Source organism: Electrona antarctica (assembly GCF_951216825.1).
Source record: "Electrona antarctica genome assembly, chromosome: 3".
Classification (NCBI taxonomy): domain Eukaryota; kingdom Metazoa; phylum Chordata; class Actinopteri; order Myctophiformes; family Myctophidae; genus Electrona; species Electrona antarctica.
In genome coordinates, this window is record NC_136808.1 from 37,609,443 (window position 1) to 37,627,955 (window position 18,513).

General features: G+C 45.0%; 1 protein-coding gene across 1 annotated transcript; it reads left to right on the forward strand.

Moving 5' to 3' along the window:
- Positions 1-16,159: 16,159 nt before the first annotated feature.
- LOC306919772 (beta-1,3-galactosyltransferase 2-like) lies at positions 16,160-17,173 on the forward strand (the record flags this gene model as incomplete). Its single annotated transcript, XM_079496323.1, has 1 exon — positions 16,160-17,173. One exon carries the CDS (start codon positions 16,160-16,162, stop codon positions 17,171-17,173), a length of 1,014 nt encoding a protein of 337 aa, XP_079352449.1.
- Between the last annotated feature and the right edge of the window lie 1,340 nt (positions 17,174-18,513).

Below are 18,513 nucleotides of genomic sequence, written 5' to 3' on the forward strand. Positions count from 1 at the left end.
CCTTTCCCCTCCATCAGGCGCCCCGGCTGGCCAGGGGGAGGTAGTTTTAGAGACCAGGATTACTGCATGTTTTTGTGGGGGTACCTACACTAGGGGACACGGGTAGAACATGAAAACTCCACACAGAAGGGCCCTTTCACGAACCCCACCTCGGGTATGGGCACTGATGACGCGGAGGAGGGAGCACGCCCCCAGCGCCCATGGCGTCCCCAGCAGGAATCGAACCCAGGACCTTCTAGCTGTGAGGCGACAGCACTACCGACTGTGCCACCGTGCCCCCAATGATAACCACTTGGGTCCAAATTATACAGAAAAATTTGTTAATTTGTCTCTGTATTGTCGCACTTTGACCCAAAACCAAGACAAGAGCAGTTGTCAGGGCCCAGGCGGTGGCATAACCGTCTGGGCACCCGACTGGTAATCCAGTCGCAGTGTGCCGCGGGTTCGACTCCCGAGCCCGACACGGCCTTTACTGCATGTCTTCCCCCATCTCTCTCCCGTTTCCTGTCAGCCTACTGTCTGTCCCTTCAAAAACCAATAAAAGGCGTAAGCCGCAAAAAAATATCTTAAAAAAAATAAATAAAATAAAATAAAAAAGAGCAGTTGTCAGTGTTCACCCGCAGGCTGGTTTTATTCAGAAGTGAGTTTACAAGGAAAGGCAGATAAGAGGTGAGAATTCGTTATTCGAAAAGTACAACTGAATGTCTCTATTTCTCTTCTTCCGGGCGGTGAACATAGAGATCTATTATTAACATAGGTTTTCCTTCCTCTTTGGGTTCTTTGGGGCCGGTGGCCAACTCAAATCAGACAGGGTTGACTTACTGTAGGAGAAACCCTACGAAAGTCCAGTCACTTATCGTTCAACGAGCCTCTGGCCGACCCTACTAATATATATATATTTATATGGCGGCTGGTGGTGCTTTTGGGTGGAGGGGCTATAAGGCATCCATTATACTATGTGCTACCCCATAGTTCACCCTGCAGCAACAGCATCACATTCCAGATACCAATGTACAGCAATGACACTACTGGGGTCTAGTATAGCAAATGCTCCACAACAACACAAGCACCAACAACAAATCAGGGGTCCCACTGCTCCAGTGAACGTTGTTTGTATAATATGCAGATCAGGGGTCATCAATATGTCTGAACATGAAAAAAAGAAGAAGAAAAAAAGTCGTTGGCAAGATTTGTCCGTGGCCCTTTTTTAATTGTTTCTATTTTTTACGATATATATTGTCCATAATTTATTCTTTTTTAATATTCAATTTACAATTACAATTTACAATTTAGGCATTTATCAGACTCTCTTAATACAGAGCGATTTACATTAAGCAAGAACATAAAAACATGGCAATAATAATAATAATAATCACATACATAATAAGTAGTTATTATGAAACATATGAAACATATTCACAATCTAATCTTAAATGTGTTTGAATAATTTAAATAAAAGATGGAGTGCCACAATTTTTGTATTTTTACAGTTTTTCATGTGTCTATGAGGTGACAGTACTTCATTAGACACCCTGGAGTCGTATTTATGTGAAATGGTGTATTAACTTTGTATTTAGGGTTTCTTCCTGGAGGGTGAACCCTTGACAGTCAAACGGGCCAATGAAATAAACAGTAATATAGTGACATCACACTATCAGCCCCTCCCCTAACCCCTCCCCCTTTATCATACAACAACAGCTGTGGGTGCGGCTTCAGTTCAGGTGGATCACCACCCATCACCACCCACCAGGCAAACCAGGCATACTTAATGAACTGGTGGGTGTGTCCACATAAAAGAATGATTTTAACAAATACTGTACACTTTTTGGAAAAAGTTCTTCCTCCTTATATTATAATAATTCGCAGGACTTCTGCCTTTTTTTTTTATATAATTTTTATCCCACAATTTTGTAACCCATTTTTCACCCCTGTGTCAATTATCTAATGTGATCCTGGGCTCTACACATATATGGGGGACATGGGGAGAGCAACGGACTTGAACTCATGCTTCCTTCATGCCTGAGTGTCCAAGTTGCTCCTTTACACCTGACAGGGGGGAGTTTCCCTGGTTGGACGTAGCGTGTGGAAGGAACACGTTATTCCAACCAGTTCCTTTCCCCTCCATCAGGCGCCCTGGCTGGCCAGGGGGAGGCAGTTTAGAGACCAGGATTACTGCATTACTACGTTTTTTGTGAGGGTACCTACCCTAGGGGACACGGGGAGAACATGCAAACTCCACACAGAAAGGCCCTTTCGCCAACCCCGCCTCGGGTATGGGCACTGATGACGCGGAGGAGGAAACACGCCGCCAGCACCCACAGCGTCCCGAGCGGGAATCGAACCCAGGACCTTCTAGCTGTGAGGCGACAGCACTACCAACTGTGCCACCGTGCCCTCTGCCTTCTCATCCTAGCGCCACATATCAGATTGTTCGTCCTGACAAGCTATATAACATACTAAAAGATGGGCCCCTAATATCCAATGGTTTTTGACTTAGAGGCCTTAGAGAGGCTAGAAAAATAACAAAACTTTTCTTTTCAACGGGACCAATTCTATTAAATCCAACGTGAAAAAGTGAGTCAGACGAAGTAGTTTTTGTAAAAAAAAATATATATTTGTGTTTGTGGGGTCCAACAAACGTGTCTAAAAAAATATCTAAAATATTTAGAAGTGTCGTAGAGACTTGAAACCAATTCCATTGGATTCCCCGTGCTTCAGACATGGATAAACACCCTTTGTTTTAGAAAAATTGGTTATTCCCTGTCGATTATAGCCTTAAAGGGCCTCGACGCCATACAAAGGTCACAGGCGTGACCTATGATAGTTAGAAGACATCTAATGGTGTTAGTTTTAACTGTCTAAAAGACTTAGAAATGGGTCAAATTACTGTTTGAAAGTTAAAAAAAATCATATTTTCTCGAATTTTAGTCATTTTGCTCCAAAACTCCTTCAACCCCCACTAAACCAATGGCGCTGAATCAGAATATGTAGGTTATATCTCAATCCAGAAGTGCCTTAATTGGCCCCTAGTTGGCTAATTATAGAGTTCGCGTAGAAAACACGAAACACGAAACACACCTCAGATTGTTCATCTTGACGAGCTCTATAACATATCCAAAGATGGGCTTCTAATATAATTTCCCCATGGAGATATAGCCCCTAGAAGGTTTACAAAATAGCCGATCTACAAGTAGGGTTGTGTGCTAGGGTTGTGTGTTGTGTGCTAGGGTTGTGTGCTAGGGTTGTGTGCTAGGGTTATCTCTCTCTTCAAACATGATGGGGCATGATCTCTGTCTCTCTCTCTGTCTGAACATGATCTCTGTCTCTCTCTACATAGGTACCTTGAGAACCCCAAAGACACCCCCAGGGGGCGACACGATTCCAACGAACCCACCCCCGTCCAAAATGGTAGAGAAATGAAAGAGTTACCATGTGGGGGTCCCTGGGGGTCTCCAGGGGTCCCCGAACCTTGAGACCCCCAAAAACGCCCCCAGGGGGCGACATGATTCCAACGAACCCACCCCCGTCCAAAATGGTAGAGAAATGAAAGAGTTACCGTGTGGGGGTCCCTGGGGGGTCCCTGGGGGTCCCCAGGGGTCCCCGAACCTTGAGACCCCCAAAAACGCCCCCAGGGGGCGACACGATTCCAACGAACCCACCCCCGTCCAAAATGGTAGAGAAATGAAAGAGTTACCATGTGGGGGTCCCTAGGGGTCCCCGAACCTTGAGACCCCCCGCCCTCCCTCTATACACACGCGTGTGTGTGCGGCGTGCGTGCGTGTATGTGCATACCCCGCGGACCCCCGCGGACCCCCGCGGACCCCCACCTGGGCACGAGACAGGGGTCCCCGAACCTTGAGACCCCCCGCCCTCCCTCTATACACACGCGTGTGTGTGCGGCGTGCGCGCGTGCGTGTGTGTGCATACCCCGCGGACCCCCGCGGACCCCCGCAGACCCCCACCTGGGCACGAGACAGGGGTCCCCGAACCTTGAGACCCCCCGCCCTCCCTCTATACACACGTGTGTGTGTGCATACCCCGCGGACCCCCGCGGACCCCCGCGGACCCCCACCTGGGCACGAGACAGGGGTCCCCGAACCTTGAGACCCCCCGCCCTCCCTCTATACACACGCGTGTGTGTGCGGCGTGCGCGCGTGCGTGTGTGTGCATACCCCGCGGACCCCCGCGGACCCCCGCGGACCCCCACCTGGGCACGAGACAGGGTTTCTGAACCAATCAGAGCGTCACATCCCTTCAGGCAATGGGACGGTAGCTAGGGACGGTAGCTATTCTACACGCAGTACGCATGGAGTGTGTTTGTTTACAAGTCAGATGGTCGGTCAGCTGTACCAGTTTACTGATATGTGGCTTATTTCTACCCTATAATGTTTTCAGAATACATATTTTAGCGTGATGATACTCAGTACATATGTCGAGCAGCTGCTGTAGTCCAGCGCTACTTGGGCTCAGTATGATTAAATCATCTGCATACATCAAATGATTGACAAGATCATTACCCAGCATACAACCCAGCATACAGGGGGGCGGCGGTGGCTCAGGGGTAGAGTGCCTGGATGGTAACCGTAAGGTTGCCAGTTCGAACCCGGGCTCCCGCAGAGTTACTGTCGAAGTGTCCTTGAGCAAGACACTGAACCCCTAATTGCTCCCGATGTGCTAGTTGGTGCCTTGCATGGTTTCCGCTGCCATCGGTGTATGTATGTGTGTGTGAATGGGTGAATGTAATGCACAATCTCTGTAAAGTGCCTTGGATAAAGGCGCTATATAAATGCACCATTTACCATTTACCATTTACAACCAGTGTTACAAGCATTCAACTGTTTCGACAGATCATCCATATATAAATTAAAAAGAATAGTCGACAAAATTCCTCCCTGTCTGACCCCATTGGTGACCCCAAATGGGCCTGATTCACTTATATACACTATTCTTTGTATGCTTGTCTACTGCTTGTCTACTGCTTTCATGCAGAGCACCCACTATACATAAGACACAGGGCTCGCCTATATGCTCCTCCTCTTTACAGTTAGCATCCTTGCACAGAATAGCGTCTTTGCATATTTCTACATTATTGTCTCCACCAGGCCGAAGGCATGGGGAGAGAGTATGTTTTGCACTCCGTGCCGAAGGCATGGGGAGAGAGTATGTTTTGCACTCCGTCCGTGTGTGTGTGTGTGTGTCCGTGTGTCCGTGTGTGTGTCCTTCCGTCCGTCTGTTACCAGCTAATCTCCGGCACCGTTGGCCCGATCCATGCCAAACTTTGCACACACACTCCCTGGATGCCAACGATGAACCTCTGCCCCACATTTTCCAGAATGGCCTGTTATAGCGCCACCAGGAGGCCGACTTTTTTAAAACACATTTTTTGATATTACTCCTCCATATTTTGTCCAAAAATCCCGCAAATCGTTACACAGTATCTCTATAGTCATGTGATCAAGACATATCTGTCCGATATTGCATATTCCATCCTGATTGGCTAACAGTGACTTTCAAAATTTGCAGGATTGGCCCCATTTGAACAAAAAGCCTCAAATCATGAACGCAGCGTGCAATTTACGTGAAATCTTTCACAGACGTTCCTACTAGGCTGAGGAATATATCCCACCTTTTCACATTGGCCTTTTATAGCGCCACCAACAGGTGGATTTTTGCAAAACACATTTTTGGAACAAAATGCCTCAAATCATCCAATTGCCATCCAAGTCGTAAGAAGAAATTGTACCCTTTTCACATTGGCCTATTATAGCGCCACCAGGAGGCCACAACCTGACCTGCCCTGGTGGAGACCTGTGCCCCGAGGGGCACTTTTTCTAGTTTAAATATGTTTCTGTAAGAGCATAACACTTTATAAAATCTACCTCCTTACAGTGTTGTTGTGCCCATCATCACATGATAAACCAGGTACCTGTTCAACATTAATTGACATACCAAAAGGAATATGATCAGTTGATGCTGTTCCATACATAATATCCATACATGATAGTGAATGTGCATCGGCAGTGCTAATGCAGTGGTCCAGCAATGATGTGCTATGCCAGGCCTAACCAGAGTTGGTTAGGTTAGATATTTGTAATTGTCTCCACCAGGCCGAAGGCATGGGGAGAGAGTATGTTTTGCACTCCGTCCGTGTGTGTGTGTGTGTGTCCGTCCGTGTGTGTGTGTGTCCTTCCGTCCGTCTGTTACCAGCTAATCTCCGGCACCGTTAACCCGGTCGATGCCAAACTTTGCACACACACTCCCTGGATGCCAACGATGAACCTCTGCCCCACATTTTCCAGAACGGCCTGTTATAGCGCCACCATGAGGCAGCTTTTCACATGTTTTACCTAAAACTGCACCGATCTGCGTGAAACGTTGCATGCACACTCCCTAGAGGCCAAGGACAAACCTTTGACCTGCATTTTCCGCATCTGCCTTTTATAGCGCCACCAGGAGGACTTTTGTAAAACACATTTTTTGATATTACTCCTCCAGATTCTGTCCAAAAATCTCACAAATCGTTACACAGTATCTCTATGGTCATGTGCGCAAGTCGGATCTGTCCGATATTTCATATTCCATCCTAATTGGCTATAATTGGCTTTCACAGTTTGCAAGATTGCCCCGTTTTGAACAAAAGCCTCAAATCATGAACGCAGCGTGCAATTTACGTGAAATCTTTCACACATTTTCTTACTAGGCTGAGGAATATATCCCACCCTTTTCACATTTGCCTGTTATAGCGCCACCAACAGGTAGATTTTTGCAAAACAATTTTTTTGAACAAAATGCCTCAAATCATCCAATTGCCATCAAAGGCGTATGAAGAAATGGCACCCTTTTCACTTTGGCCTATTATAGCGCCACCAGGAGGCCACAACCTGACCTGCCCTGGTGGAGACCTGTGCCCCGAGGGGCACTTTTTCTAGTTTTGGTTTCTTTTTGTTAGTTAAGAAAAGGTTTATTTTTGTAATGCACTGTATGACTTTTATTGTAAATTAGGAAAATAAATCCTTAATTATTGGGATTGTGAACCTGTGTGGCCTGGCTGTTTGGGGACTGGGAAGGAATAAGTCCACTTTTTATGTTACACCTAGAGACCCCTAGCCTGGGTTGTAACAACCGCCATTCCGACAATTAGAAGTCAATGTCGCAGTGGTGGGATGTCAAAATGGAGGGCTGACGCCAAAGGGAGGTTAGAAAAATATATCTTTCGGGTGCATGGGACCCCTTCATACCAGACAACAACATACATGAGCAAAGGGTCATTTAGGTGCAGAGGTGAGTGGGTGCGTGTCAAGCTGTCAATGTTATTTTGCATGACTGTGTTGTTTTTTTAATAATTTTTATCCCACGATTTTGTAACCCATTTTTCACCCCTGTGTCAATTATCTAATGTGATCCTGGGCTCTACACACCCTCCGCCAACCTAGTCCCCATATATGGGGGACATGGGGAGAGCAACGGACTTCAACTCATGCTTCCTTCATGCCTGAGTGTCCAAGTTGCTCCTTTACACCTGACAGGGGGGAGTTTCCCTGGTTGGACGTAGCGCGTTGAAGGAACACATTATTCCAACCAGTTCCTTTCCCCTCCATCAGGTGCCCCGGGTGGCCAGGGGGAGGCAGTTTAGAGACCAGGATTACTGCATGTTTTTTGTGAGGGTACCTACCCTAGGGGACACGGGGAGAACATGCAAACTCCACACAGAAAGGCCCTTTCACAACCCCGCCTCGGGTATGGGCACTGATGACGCGGAGGAGGAAACACGCCGCCAGCACCCACAGTGCGCATGACTGTGTTGTTGAATTTTTTTGTGGTGATGTGGGCAGGGAGACAAATCTACCTTGTACATGTCACTGAGCATCATGAATGTACCCAAGGACCGCACCCACCTGAGACATCAGCAACATTATGAAAATCACGTAAATATAATTAACATAATTGTGTTTAGTTAGAAACAAGTTGTACTAGTTTGACGCAGACCGCAATAGACTGTACTGCTGTATGTACATGAATGCTCCCACAGTCACAGCATTTACACAGGAATTGCAGCATCATCAATTACAAAGGTGAGCTATAGTGCTATTTAAACTATTCAGTACTGCTGGAAAAAAGCTATGATATTACTTACATGAAGACAATGATTTATTGTAATACCAGTTTTCTGGTATTACGATGACGACTGTCCTGTCTTACAACATTACATGGGACATTCAAATAAAGTTGACGTGCAGCGAGGGAGCAGTGCAGTCTGTAGCACTGTCACCTCTAAAGGTGGCATTACACTAGCCGATTTTTTTCAATCTGAAATCTGATAGCACCACACACTACAGGATAATCGGAGCGGGGCAGAGCAAATATCAAACATTCTTGATGTTGATCGGGCCGATCCCGATCGCGCTTTGAGCAGTCGGGCACCCCCCGAGTGTCAAAAATGCCCGATTATCGGCTAGTGTAAGGCCACCTTTAGCTAGAAGGTCCCGTGTTCGATTCCCACTGTGAATGCGGTGGGCGCTGTGTTCTCCCTCCACGTCATCAGTGCCCATACCCTAGGTGGGGTTGGCGAAAGGGCCTTTCTGTGTGGAGTTTGCATGTTCTCCCTTGTCCCCTAGGGTAGGTACCCCATAGAGGATAGTATAAAGGATAGTGTGAGGACCGGCTCAGTGGCATTTTGAAGCACCCGGAAGACTGCCGGAAGTACCATTATAACTCATTGGCTCGAGCGAACGAGTGGAGTGGACCTCGAATTTGAGGTCCGCGTTGACGCACGTTACGCACATGACGTCACTGAACGTCCATCCGCCCACCTCCATGAACGTGCTGCAGTTCCACTTTTGGCCAGTAGGTAGTGGCAGCTTCAGCTTGGCCAGCCCTTCTGGGGGTTGAGGTACCCTCACAAAAAAGCATGCAGTAATCTTGGTCTCTAAACTTTTTGACACACCGCGGCATGTTTTATCCGATTCCCGCTGGGGACGCTGTGGGCGCTGTGGGCGTCATCAGTGCCCATACTCAAGGCGGGGTTGACTTCCTGTGTGGAGTTTGCATGTTCTCCACGTGTCCCTAGGCACCCTCACAAAAAACATGCAGTAATCCTGGTCTCTAAACTACCTCCCCCTGGCCAGTTTTTTCCACACGCTACGTCCGACCAGGGAAACTCCCCCCTATCAGGTGAAAAGAAGCAGCTTGGACTCTTCATGCATAGAAGGAAGCATGAGGTCAGTCAGCTGCCCCCCCAGGTTGGCAGAGGAAGTGTAGCGCCCAGGATTACATTATATAATTGACACTGGGTGAAAAAAATGGGTTATAAAAGAGTGGGATAAAAATAAAAAGAGAGAGCGAGAGAGAGAGAGAGAGAGACAGAGAGCGAGAGAGAGAGAGAGAGAGAGAGAGAGAGAGAGAGAGAGAGAGAGCGAGAGAGAGAGAGAGAGAGAGAGAGAGAGAGAGAGAGAGAGAAGGACCACCAAGGCAAAGGAGGGCGGAACTATCACAATAATTATATTATGATAACACTCAATGACACACAGGCTCACCTCATCAGACCTCAGGCACCTTTGCGACAAACTATTGTCACACTGCATTCCTTTAAATCATGCCATATAATTAAAAACTTTCATCATACATACATAATGATATGGTTTGACTACAAAACCAACTACGCTAAGTTGACAAACAAAAAAACTAGTTTAACTTGTAGAACTTCCTTTCTTCTCCTGTCCTCAAATAACACTGTCCTCTGAGAAGCCATCTAGGCCTACTGTAATAACCTAATGTGTACTGTAGCTCAACACTGTCCTCTGAGAAGCCATCTATCTATATAGGCCTAGTGTAATAACCTAATGTGTAACTCTCAAGTATGCTACACACCCATTCACCTAAGTGGCCCTTTTTCTCCTGCAACTGTACTGATAAGACCCAATTATTGAAATCCCAAACATGGAATATATGTGGCATATGCATGGCCCGCAGACTCGCTGGGTAACACTTTAACCCTGACATCCCAATTTTGGGCATGTCATTATAGGCTAAAAACAAAAGAGAATTGCTGATCTACAAGCTCACAACATGATCGGCTCCCCCCCCCCCCCCTCTCTCTCTCTCGTGCACACACAGACACACACACACACACACACACACACACACACACACACACACACACACACACACACACACACACACACACACACACACACACACACACACACACACACACACACACAAACTCTGTCTGTCTGTCTGTCTGTCTGTCTGTCTGTCTGTCTGTCTGTCTGTCTGTCTGTCTGTCTGTCTGTCTGTGTCTGTCTGTCAGACACACGGGGGAGAACACAAGCCAGTGACCTCACAGCCCGAGGGCGAGGGCACCGAAGTCCTGACGTCACTGCCCTCTACTGTCAGTAGAGGGCGTCAGTCCACAGGTTCATGTACTTTTTATTTGCATTGTAATCTCCATAGGGGGATTTTAGATCGCCTCATATAAGAACTGTGTTTGAAAAATAAACCGATCACCCCGGCCTTTTCACTCATATGGATATGAAGCATCGACTGAAGGTGGAAATGTACAAATATACCAAAAGAGTAACAAAATAAGCGTTAGAAACGAGTCAAACAACCCAGAGACTACATTTCCGGGTATGCAGGGTGGCTGCATCTGTCCGTCGCACAACAGAAACTGAATGTCAATTACGTTAACTTTTATTTTTATTTTATTGATATTTAATGTTTCGTGGTTAGTACGAGTCGAGTCACCACCAGCTGAGCTTACATCAACGAGGAATCTCAGGAACGCAATGTGTTGACAGCTGGGCGTGACGTATATTAGCAGCGACATTGCCTTCATATGTAGTTTCAAGGCTTTTGCGGCCACATTAATTCCATTTTCTCCAGAAACTGGCTGTATCAAATATGAATGGACATCATTAACGACGCACAGACAGAAAGGCTGGGGTGGTCGGTTTATTTTTCAAACACAGTTCTTATATGAAGCGACCTAAAATCCCCCTATGGAGATTACAATGCAAATAAAAAATCACACCCGTGTGAACTGAGTGGTGTAAGGTCTTATATAGACTGATCAGCTGTGGTCTGACGTAATGTCTGACGTAATGAAATCACACCTGTGTGAACTGGGTGACCATAGCAACCATGCTCATTTTTTGGTACGAACAGACAGACAGACAAACTAACAAAGCCAGTTGTAGGAGTGGTTTACACCACTCAAAGAATACATGAACCTGTGTGTTGGTGCCCTCTACTGAAAGTGACGTCAGACTTCGGTGCTCTGGGCTGACATATTAGCTCCAATGGCTCTTCATGCCAGCTGTCAATCACTCAACTCAATGACAGCCAATGGAAGCCGATTTGGGCCGTAATAAATCAGTCCATTTTGACATATTGTGTTTTTCCTCCATGTAACTATTTGATGTTGTTGCTGCTTTAGATTCTACCAGCATATCGAAGTATCTCTTCTAAAACATTTTAATAATAATTTCTCATCTTTACTCTATAAGATAGGGAGGGCTGCGCCCCACTAGCCCATTGATACCAGCATCCATGGAGTGGAAAGACCTGCGTATTCCCACGTTTAAACCTTTGAGTCTAACATGTAAACACAATTACATTTGAAGGTTAACTTTGGCTTTATCCAATTTTCCTATTTTGATTTTGAAAAGTTTGGGCATATTCCTATATGATACCTATTTTGCATATTTAAATGTACAATTTCAGAAAACTTGTAATATAATACAATAAATCATTGTCTTTGCGTACCTGTTCTGACATCTGCATATATACTCCATATTTGGGCATGCCTGACAAAGAACTCTATATATGGAGGTATGGGCATAAAAGGGACACAGACATAATAACTGCACGCATTTCCAATTTGCATTGTTCAAAGTAGGCCAGGCCAGTCAGTGTCCTATAGTTATAAACAATGGGCAAAATTAAACAAAGTAACGTTTAAAATAAATATAATAAGTATAATGTTGACCCTGGAACATCAGAACAAAGAACACCAATGTATTCGCTTAAGCACTTTCATTCACAGAGGTATCCATGTTAAATGTTGACTATTTAGTTAGGGACATTCTCCCTCCCACCTTCCTCTCTCTAAAAGTGAAGAATAGGCAGCACACTCATAGCCAGGGAGGTCAAAACATTGATATTCAATCAATTATCCTGCATCGTGTGCTGCCTTTTCTTCACTTTTAGAAACTATTTCAATAAAATAATCAGCTACTTTTTATAAATGTGTATAAACTGTATGTTCCTCATGCTACCACAGGTGTCCCAATTTTAACCGCCTGCAGTCTTAAACATGCATGTTGTTAAAGGGCAACTTCACCCTTTTTGCAAAAAAGTCTTTGTGTGTAATATGTGGTTTTATATTTTTTTGATTTTAGCAGTGAGCCCAGTGTCTCTAATGTCATTGACACTGGGCTCACTTACTTCCTGGAGTAGGAACATTAAAACCCTTGGGGTGCCACCCCCAATAGCAGCCCTTTTGTGACATATATTCATATTTTTAATTCATCATTTTAATGCCAAAAGAAAAATCTACGATTTACACACTATATCTCATTTTGACGGGGCAAGACTATAGTATTGGGACAATCAGTCCTGATGGTGGCGGTAACGTCACCATTGTGCCGATTCTGACCAAAGGGAGCGAGTGAACGATGACCACTTCCGGGTTGGATTAAAATATCCGGTAGTATCTTTGCTACTGTGCAACAACATCAGATGTCCGGAATGCTAAGCTATCATCGTATTTTTCACAACTAAGTCAAATTAAGCTCTAATCAAGCCCAAAACATCGCATTTTACGCAGCGATGCATGCGCGATCATGCGCGTGCGTGATCGACCATGCACGCGCGGATTTCGGCCGGTTTTAGAAACATTACATCGGCCGTTAGCCAAATTAGCCAAAAAAGGCTAAATTTTGCTACATTAAGGTCCCGATTAGGCTCCCGATTGACAGCCCGTCAATTCCGTCAACGGGAGGTCTGGATTTATTGATTAATTCCGTCAATACCGTCAACGGGAGTTCAAGGGTTACGCTGGAACATTAAAGAGGAATGTGCACGGGGGCGTGGCCCGGTCTCCTGCGGGAGGTTTGCACATAGATATATATAAGAAAACTAGATGGCACACCTGCGCTCTGGCCAATGGACACGTTGGCCACGTTGCTACGTGGCGGCCATCTTACCGAGGGGCAGCATTTGCATTGTGTCTATGGGGCATGTACTTTTTAAACATCCATAACTTGCTCAATTTTCAACCGATTTTCCAACGGTTTGGTTTGTTATAAATGTCAGAGACGTCCGCATACTTATATGCTTTTATACAACGTTCATATAAAACACAAAATTAAGCAGATAAGTGTCCTGAATTACAGCCACGTTGACAACGTTTGTAATAAGCCAACCCGTTTGTAAATCCATCAAGATTTGAGGGAGTTATGACTATTTTTGTTTGAGCTGCCATTGAACATACTAGTGGACAGTATTATGCCTGTCTTAAGTACCAGGTCTTATTACTTAACTTAAGACCTGGAGGCGTGGTCAATGCTGTTTGGCCACTCAGAATAGCCATGGCATTGATCACGCCTCCAGGTCTTTAGTTAAGTAATAAGACCTGGTACTTAAGACACGCATAATACTGCCCACTGTACTGTAGCCCCTCAGCAAGATGGCTGCCGGGTGAACTACGTCAGAGACTCCGCCTTGAACCATCTAGCCTTTATATATGTCTATGGGTTTGCACATGTGCAGTGTAAACAGGAACTGCGATGATGGATTGTTCCACCAGAGGTGCATGAGAGTTGCTGACCCTGAACTGAAATAATAAAAAGGATATGAAAAAAGAGAATAGTACAATGTTGATTTTGTTTTTATTTTAAAAACATCAATTTCATAACTGTGGAAAAAATGTGTAGGCCTATAACAGACTGAAAGATAAAGGACAAGTACATTTACTAAATGTTAATGTTTTTGTATATTTTTCTTTTGTTAATTTTCCATGTTATTTTGATGCTCGCTTTGATTGCAGTAGCCTACATGTGTTAAACTTTTATTTTTGTGAAATGAAATGACAAAGGAACATGGAAACTGTTCATTCATTAAGAAGGAAGAAGGACATTAAGAAGGAACATGCACGGGGGCGTGGCACGGTCTCCTGCGGGCCAGTAGTGGTAGTGCACAGACGATGGAAACCCACCAAGAGTTCCGTCGAGCCAGCGAATATAACACCTGCGGTTTACTTCCGGGTTGTGAGCAGGCGAATATAAGGGCTTCAGATTAGAATAAGACCTCATAAATAATGTTTTTTTTAAGTAATACATTTATTTAAAAAATGCATTTATGATATGTCTTTTTAAATGGTGTATACTACTAGAGCACTTATATGTGCCCTAAAAGGTTCCTACCGAGTGACCAAATGGACCTATAAGATCTATAAGTGTCAATTTGGTCACTACTCTCTATCATTTAGCTGGGGACTACCTGGAACCCCCTCAAGGACCACTGGTGGTCCCCGGACCACTGGTTGAAAACCACTATAATAATTGCCTATAATAGGCAATCTGAGAATCCATCGGCAAATAAAGGAGAAACAGCGCCCTCTTTTGCTTTAGTTCGCCACACGTATGGTAGGAACATGTGCAAAGTGCCCAATTTAATGGGAATCAATAGTCATTTTAAATCGGTAACAACCTTGTAGGGCACATATAAGTACTCTAGTATACGCCACTTATTCTGAAGCCCTTATATTCGCCAGCTCACAACCCAGAAGTAAACCGCAGGTGTTATATTCGCTGGCTCGATGGAACTCTTGGTGCATGGGTCTCCATCGCCTGTGAACTACCACCGCTGGCCTCCTGCGGGAGGTTTGCACATGTGCAGTGTAAACAGGAACTGCGATGATGGAGTGTTGCAGCAGAGGTGCTAGAGGTGCATGAGAGTTGCAAACCTCCCGCAGGAGACTGTGCCACGCCCCCATCTTCCTTCTTAATGTTCCTAGGACTAGCCAAGGAAGCTTAGAGAAGGAAGTGTCATGGTCACGTGACTGTGCCATGACACTTTCATGGGAGCCAAATCTCGCACCGGAAGTTACATGAATACAAAGCAGTGAATGGGGCAAGCTGGACCAGCTCATAATACATTATTTATGAACCATTGAGACCTGTGTCATATAATCGGTTCAGGCATATAAAAGAAGACATATCACAGTTTGTTTTCTAATCACTTGCTTTTCGATACCATCATTTTATTTGAGGATTTAAACAGCAGCAGGTATCGTTTCTGTTCCGGGGGTTTCGTGAGATTTGGCTGCCAGGCGGTGGACAATCTTGCAATACTTGGCATGTTCAGAAACGTACTTTTTGCTCTTTAGATATCTCTATAAAATGTCACAGTGTACACATCGAAAAGCAACACAGCAGACAATAATGTGTTATATGTCTTCTGTTATTTGCCAGAAGCGAGTACTTTACAAAAGATCTCAGTCATTCAGAAATAGTGTTTGTTCATGAGCTGGTCACTGAGCTCTCATTGACTGCAGTGCATTCTGCCGAACTCCTGGGTGCAGTTTGGCTCCCATGGTGCGACGAATATGCCGTCTGGAATTGCGTGATAGCGAAAATGACGTTGGTGACCCTCCATTTCATATACCTTGGGACTAGCCTATGTTGTCTCGGTAAGACAGCCCTCCCCCTATCCACAATGAGGAGCAGTACACCAAAGCATTATGGGAATTGTAGTCCAGGAAGGAAGTGAGCCCAGTGTCGATGACATCAGAGACACTGGGCTCACTGCTAAAATCTAAAATATCTAAAACCACATATTACACACATAATATAAAGACCCCCAAGAATGTGTTCTAAATCTTCTAAACGTCATTAACATATATTTTTTAGCAAAAAGGGTGAAGTGTCCCTTTAAGCTTTTATTTGTTTATTAGACTTATTAAACCTATTGTGAAACAAAGTGTTTCACAATAGTCAGACCATAAAGACTTGCTGATTTTGATCATGATTTCTCTGTATACCTGCAAGGCTTATTCAGATCCATACCTTGGCTATGACTGCTTGACACGAAGCCATATCGCTTTGAAGTTCTCTCACCAATCCGACTGCGGTCCAAGTCGCAGCAACCAGACACCATGAAGTGGAAGCACATCGCTGCAGTTCTGTGTCTCTCATTCCTAGAGGCCCTGGTCTTTTACGTCTTTCAGTTCAATAATGTCTGGCAGATAGTTCTGCCAGACATTAGTGAAAAGGGTGACCACACCGGTGACCAGACCAAGCAGATGACCAGAAACGTGACCACACAGGTGACCACCCAGTGGTCTCCCATCGGCCCAACTCCTGGGCCGTTCCCCTACTACATCATTAGGGAGTCAAACAAATGCCCAAAGGGAAAGCCACCACCATTCCTAGTGTTGCTGATACTCACTGTGGCTAGTGAAGTAGAGGCACGGAATGCCATACGGCAGACATGGGGGAATGAGAGCCTCGCTCCAGGCTTAGGAATCATTCGGCTGTTCCTGTTGGGGGTGCAGGAAAGCAAGCTGGGACGCCTACAGCAGAAGACCCTGGAGGCTGAGAGCCTGAGGCACCACGATATCATTCAGCAGGACTTCTTAGATACCTACTACAACCTGACTTTAAAGACACTGATGGGGATGAACTGGGTGGCCATGCACTGTCCCCGGGCCAGCTATGTTATGAAAACTGACAGTGACATGCTTGTGAACACCGATTTCCTCATCCACAAGCTGCTGAGACCTGGACTGAAACCCAAGAGAAACTACTTTACGGGCTATATCATTAAGGGGGTGCCAATCCGAGACAAAAGCTCAAAGTGGTACATGCCCCCAGAAGAGTACTCAAACGAAATGTACCCCGACTTCTGCTCTGGGACGGGCTATGTGTTCTCCGGAGACATGGCGACGGAATTGTACGGAACTTCTCTGAATATTCCCCTCCTGCGTTTGGAAGATGTGTACGTGGCAATCTGCCTTGAAAGGCTAGGGATCAAGCCCACACCGTCGCCCGGCGGGCTGTTCAACCCCTGGAGAGTGCCCTTCTCCAGATCCATATACAGAAACATAGTCACAAGTCACCATATAGATCCCGGTCGGATGCTGGATTACTGGCACAAAATGTTCTTATAGTGGGAGTGGGTCTAGGCAGTGCCGTCAGGCTCTCAAAAGTGCGGGGTCCATTTTTATGTATTATTTTGTTTCGCGGGGTGGGGGTGGGGGGGGGGGGGGGGGGGTGGTGGTGGCTGAAGTCATGACGTTCGCTGTTTGTTTTCATGTAGCTCCGAAAAGTGTAACCAAATCTGGATGATGCCTCCGGCTCCTCAGAATTTTATTTGCTTTGCTGATTATATAAGCATTAACGTTGGTTAAAGTCTAGATTGTAAATATTAATTTAATTCATTTCCTGACTATGTAAGGGACATTTAAGCTCATAGGCCTACTCGTGAAAGTTACAACTACATGACGGAGAAACTTTGTTCCTCCCTGGTCAGCCAGTCTCTGTTTTCACACCTACTACAGCCAGCATACAAACAAAGAACGATGATTGTTGTGTATTAGCTTGTCTGACTGACACCTTGAGGGAGCTCCTAACTGCATAATGGTCGTTGCAGCGAGAGGCAAGCGTGTAGCCAATACAACGACGATTGTGCAACAAAATGGAAACAGTGCATGTTACCAGCGCCGGGTCGGGAAAAATAAATAGACCAATCAACTCCCAATAGTGCAGGGACATATAGTCCCAAATGACCCCCCCTCCGGCGCCTATGTGTCTATATAGAGTTAATAAGTTCCTTTGTATCTTCTGTTCTAAATTATAATTTTCACAAGCTAATTTTAACTGCTGTAAGCATGTGCGTCTTCCAAATTTCTGAACTGTCACCCAAGTGAGACATTTTAAATAGTATAGCAACAGTAAACTTAGCCATTTTATATGATTCTTATTTCTGGGCTTCTTGTTGATTATTGATATGGTCTGTCATTCGTCCATGATATGTAGCCTACTGTACTGGAGATATTTGAGATAACACAACAATACACTGATAAAAGACATGATTATTATTATGAGTAATCAATGATACTTTATACTTGTTTATAGGAGTCTCACTGTCTCTCAAGCTTAGAACTATGAATTGAATACTCGGGACACCAATGTAAACAGGCCATATAGTCCTTTCATGGGTTCAATCCTTTTAGCATTGTATTTGTATTAAACTGTACTTTCTGTGCCTTCTTTTATTCTGCAAACTGTTAATAAAGTATTCAATCAATTGTATGAAATCGTCAACCCACCTGGTATTTTCAAGTATAAGTGCTTATAGTGAGTTGGCCAGCTTTGTGATTTACCCAATGGGTGACTAAGTATGAGGATTTCAGTATACAAAGACATGAACTACATCTATGACTGGCCATATTTTATGGTTAATAAATAGTTCAATGGCAGCATCAAACCTATACTTAAAACTAGAAAA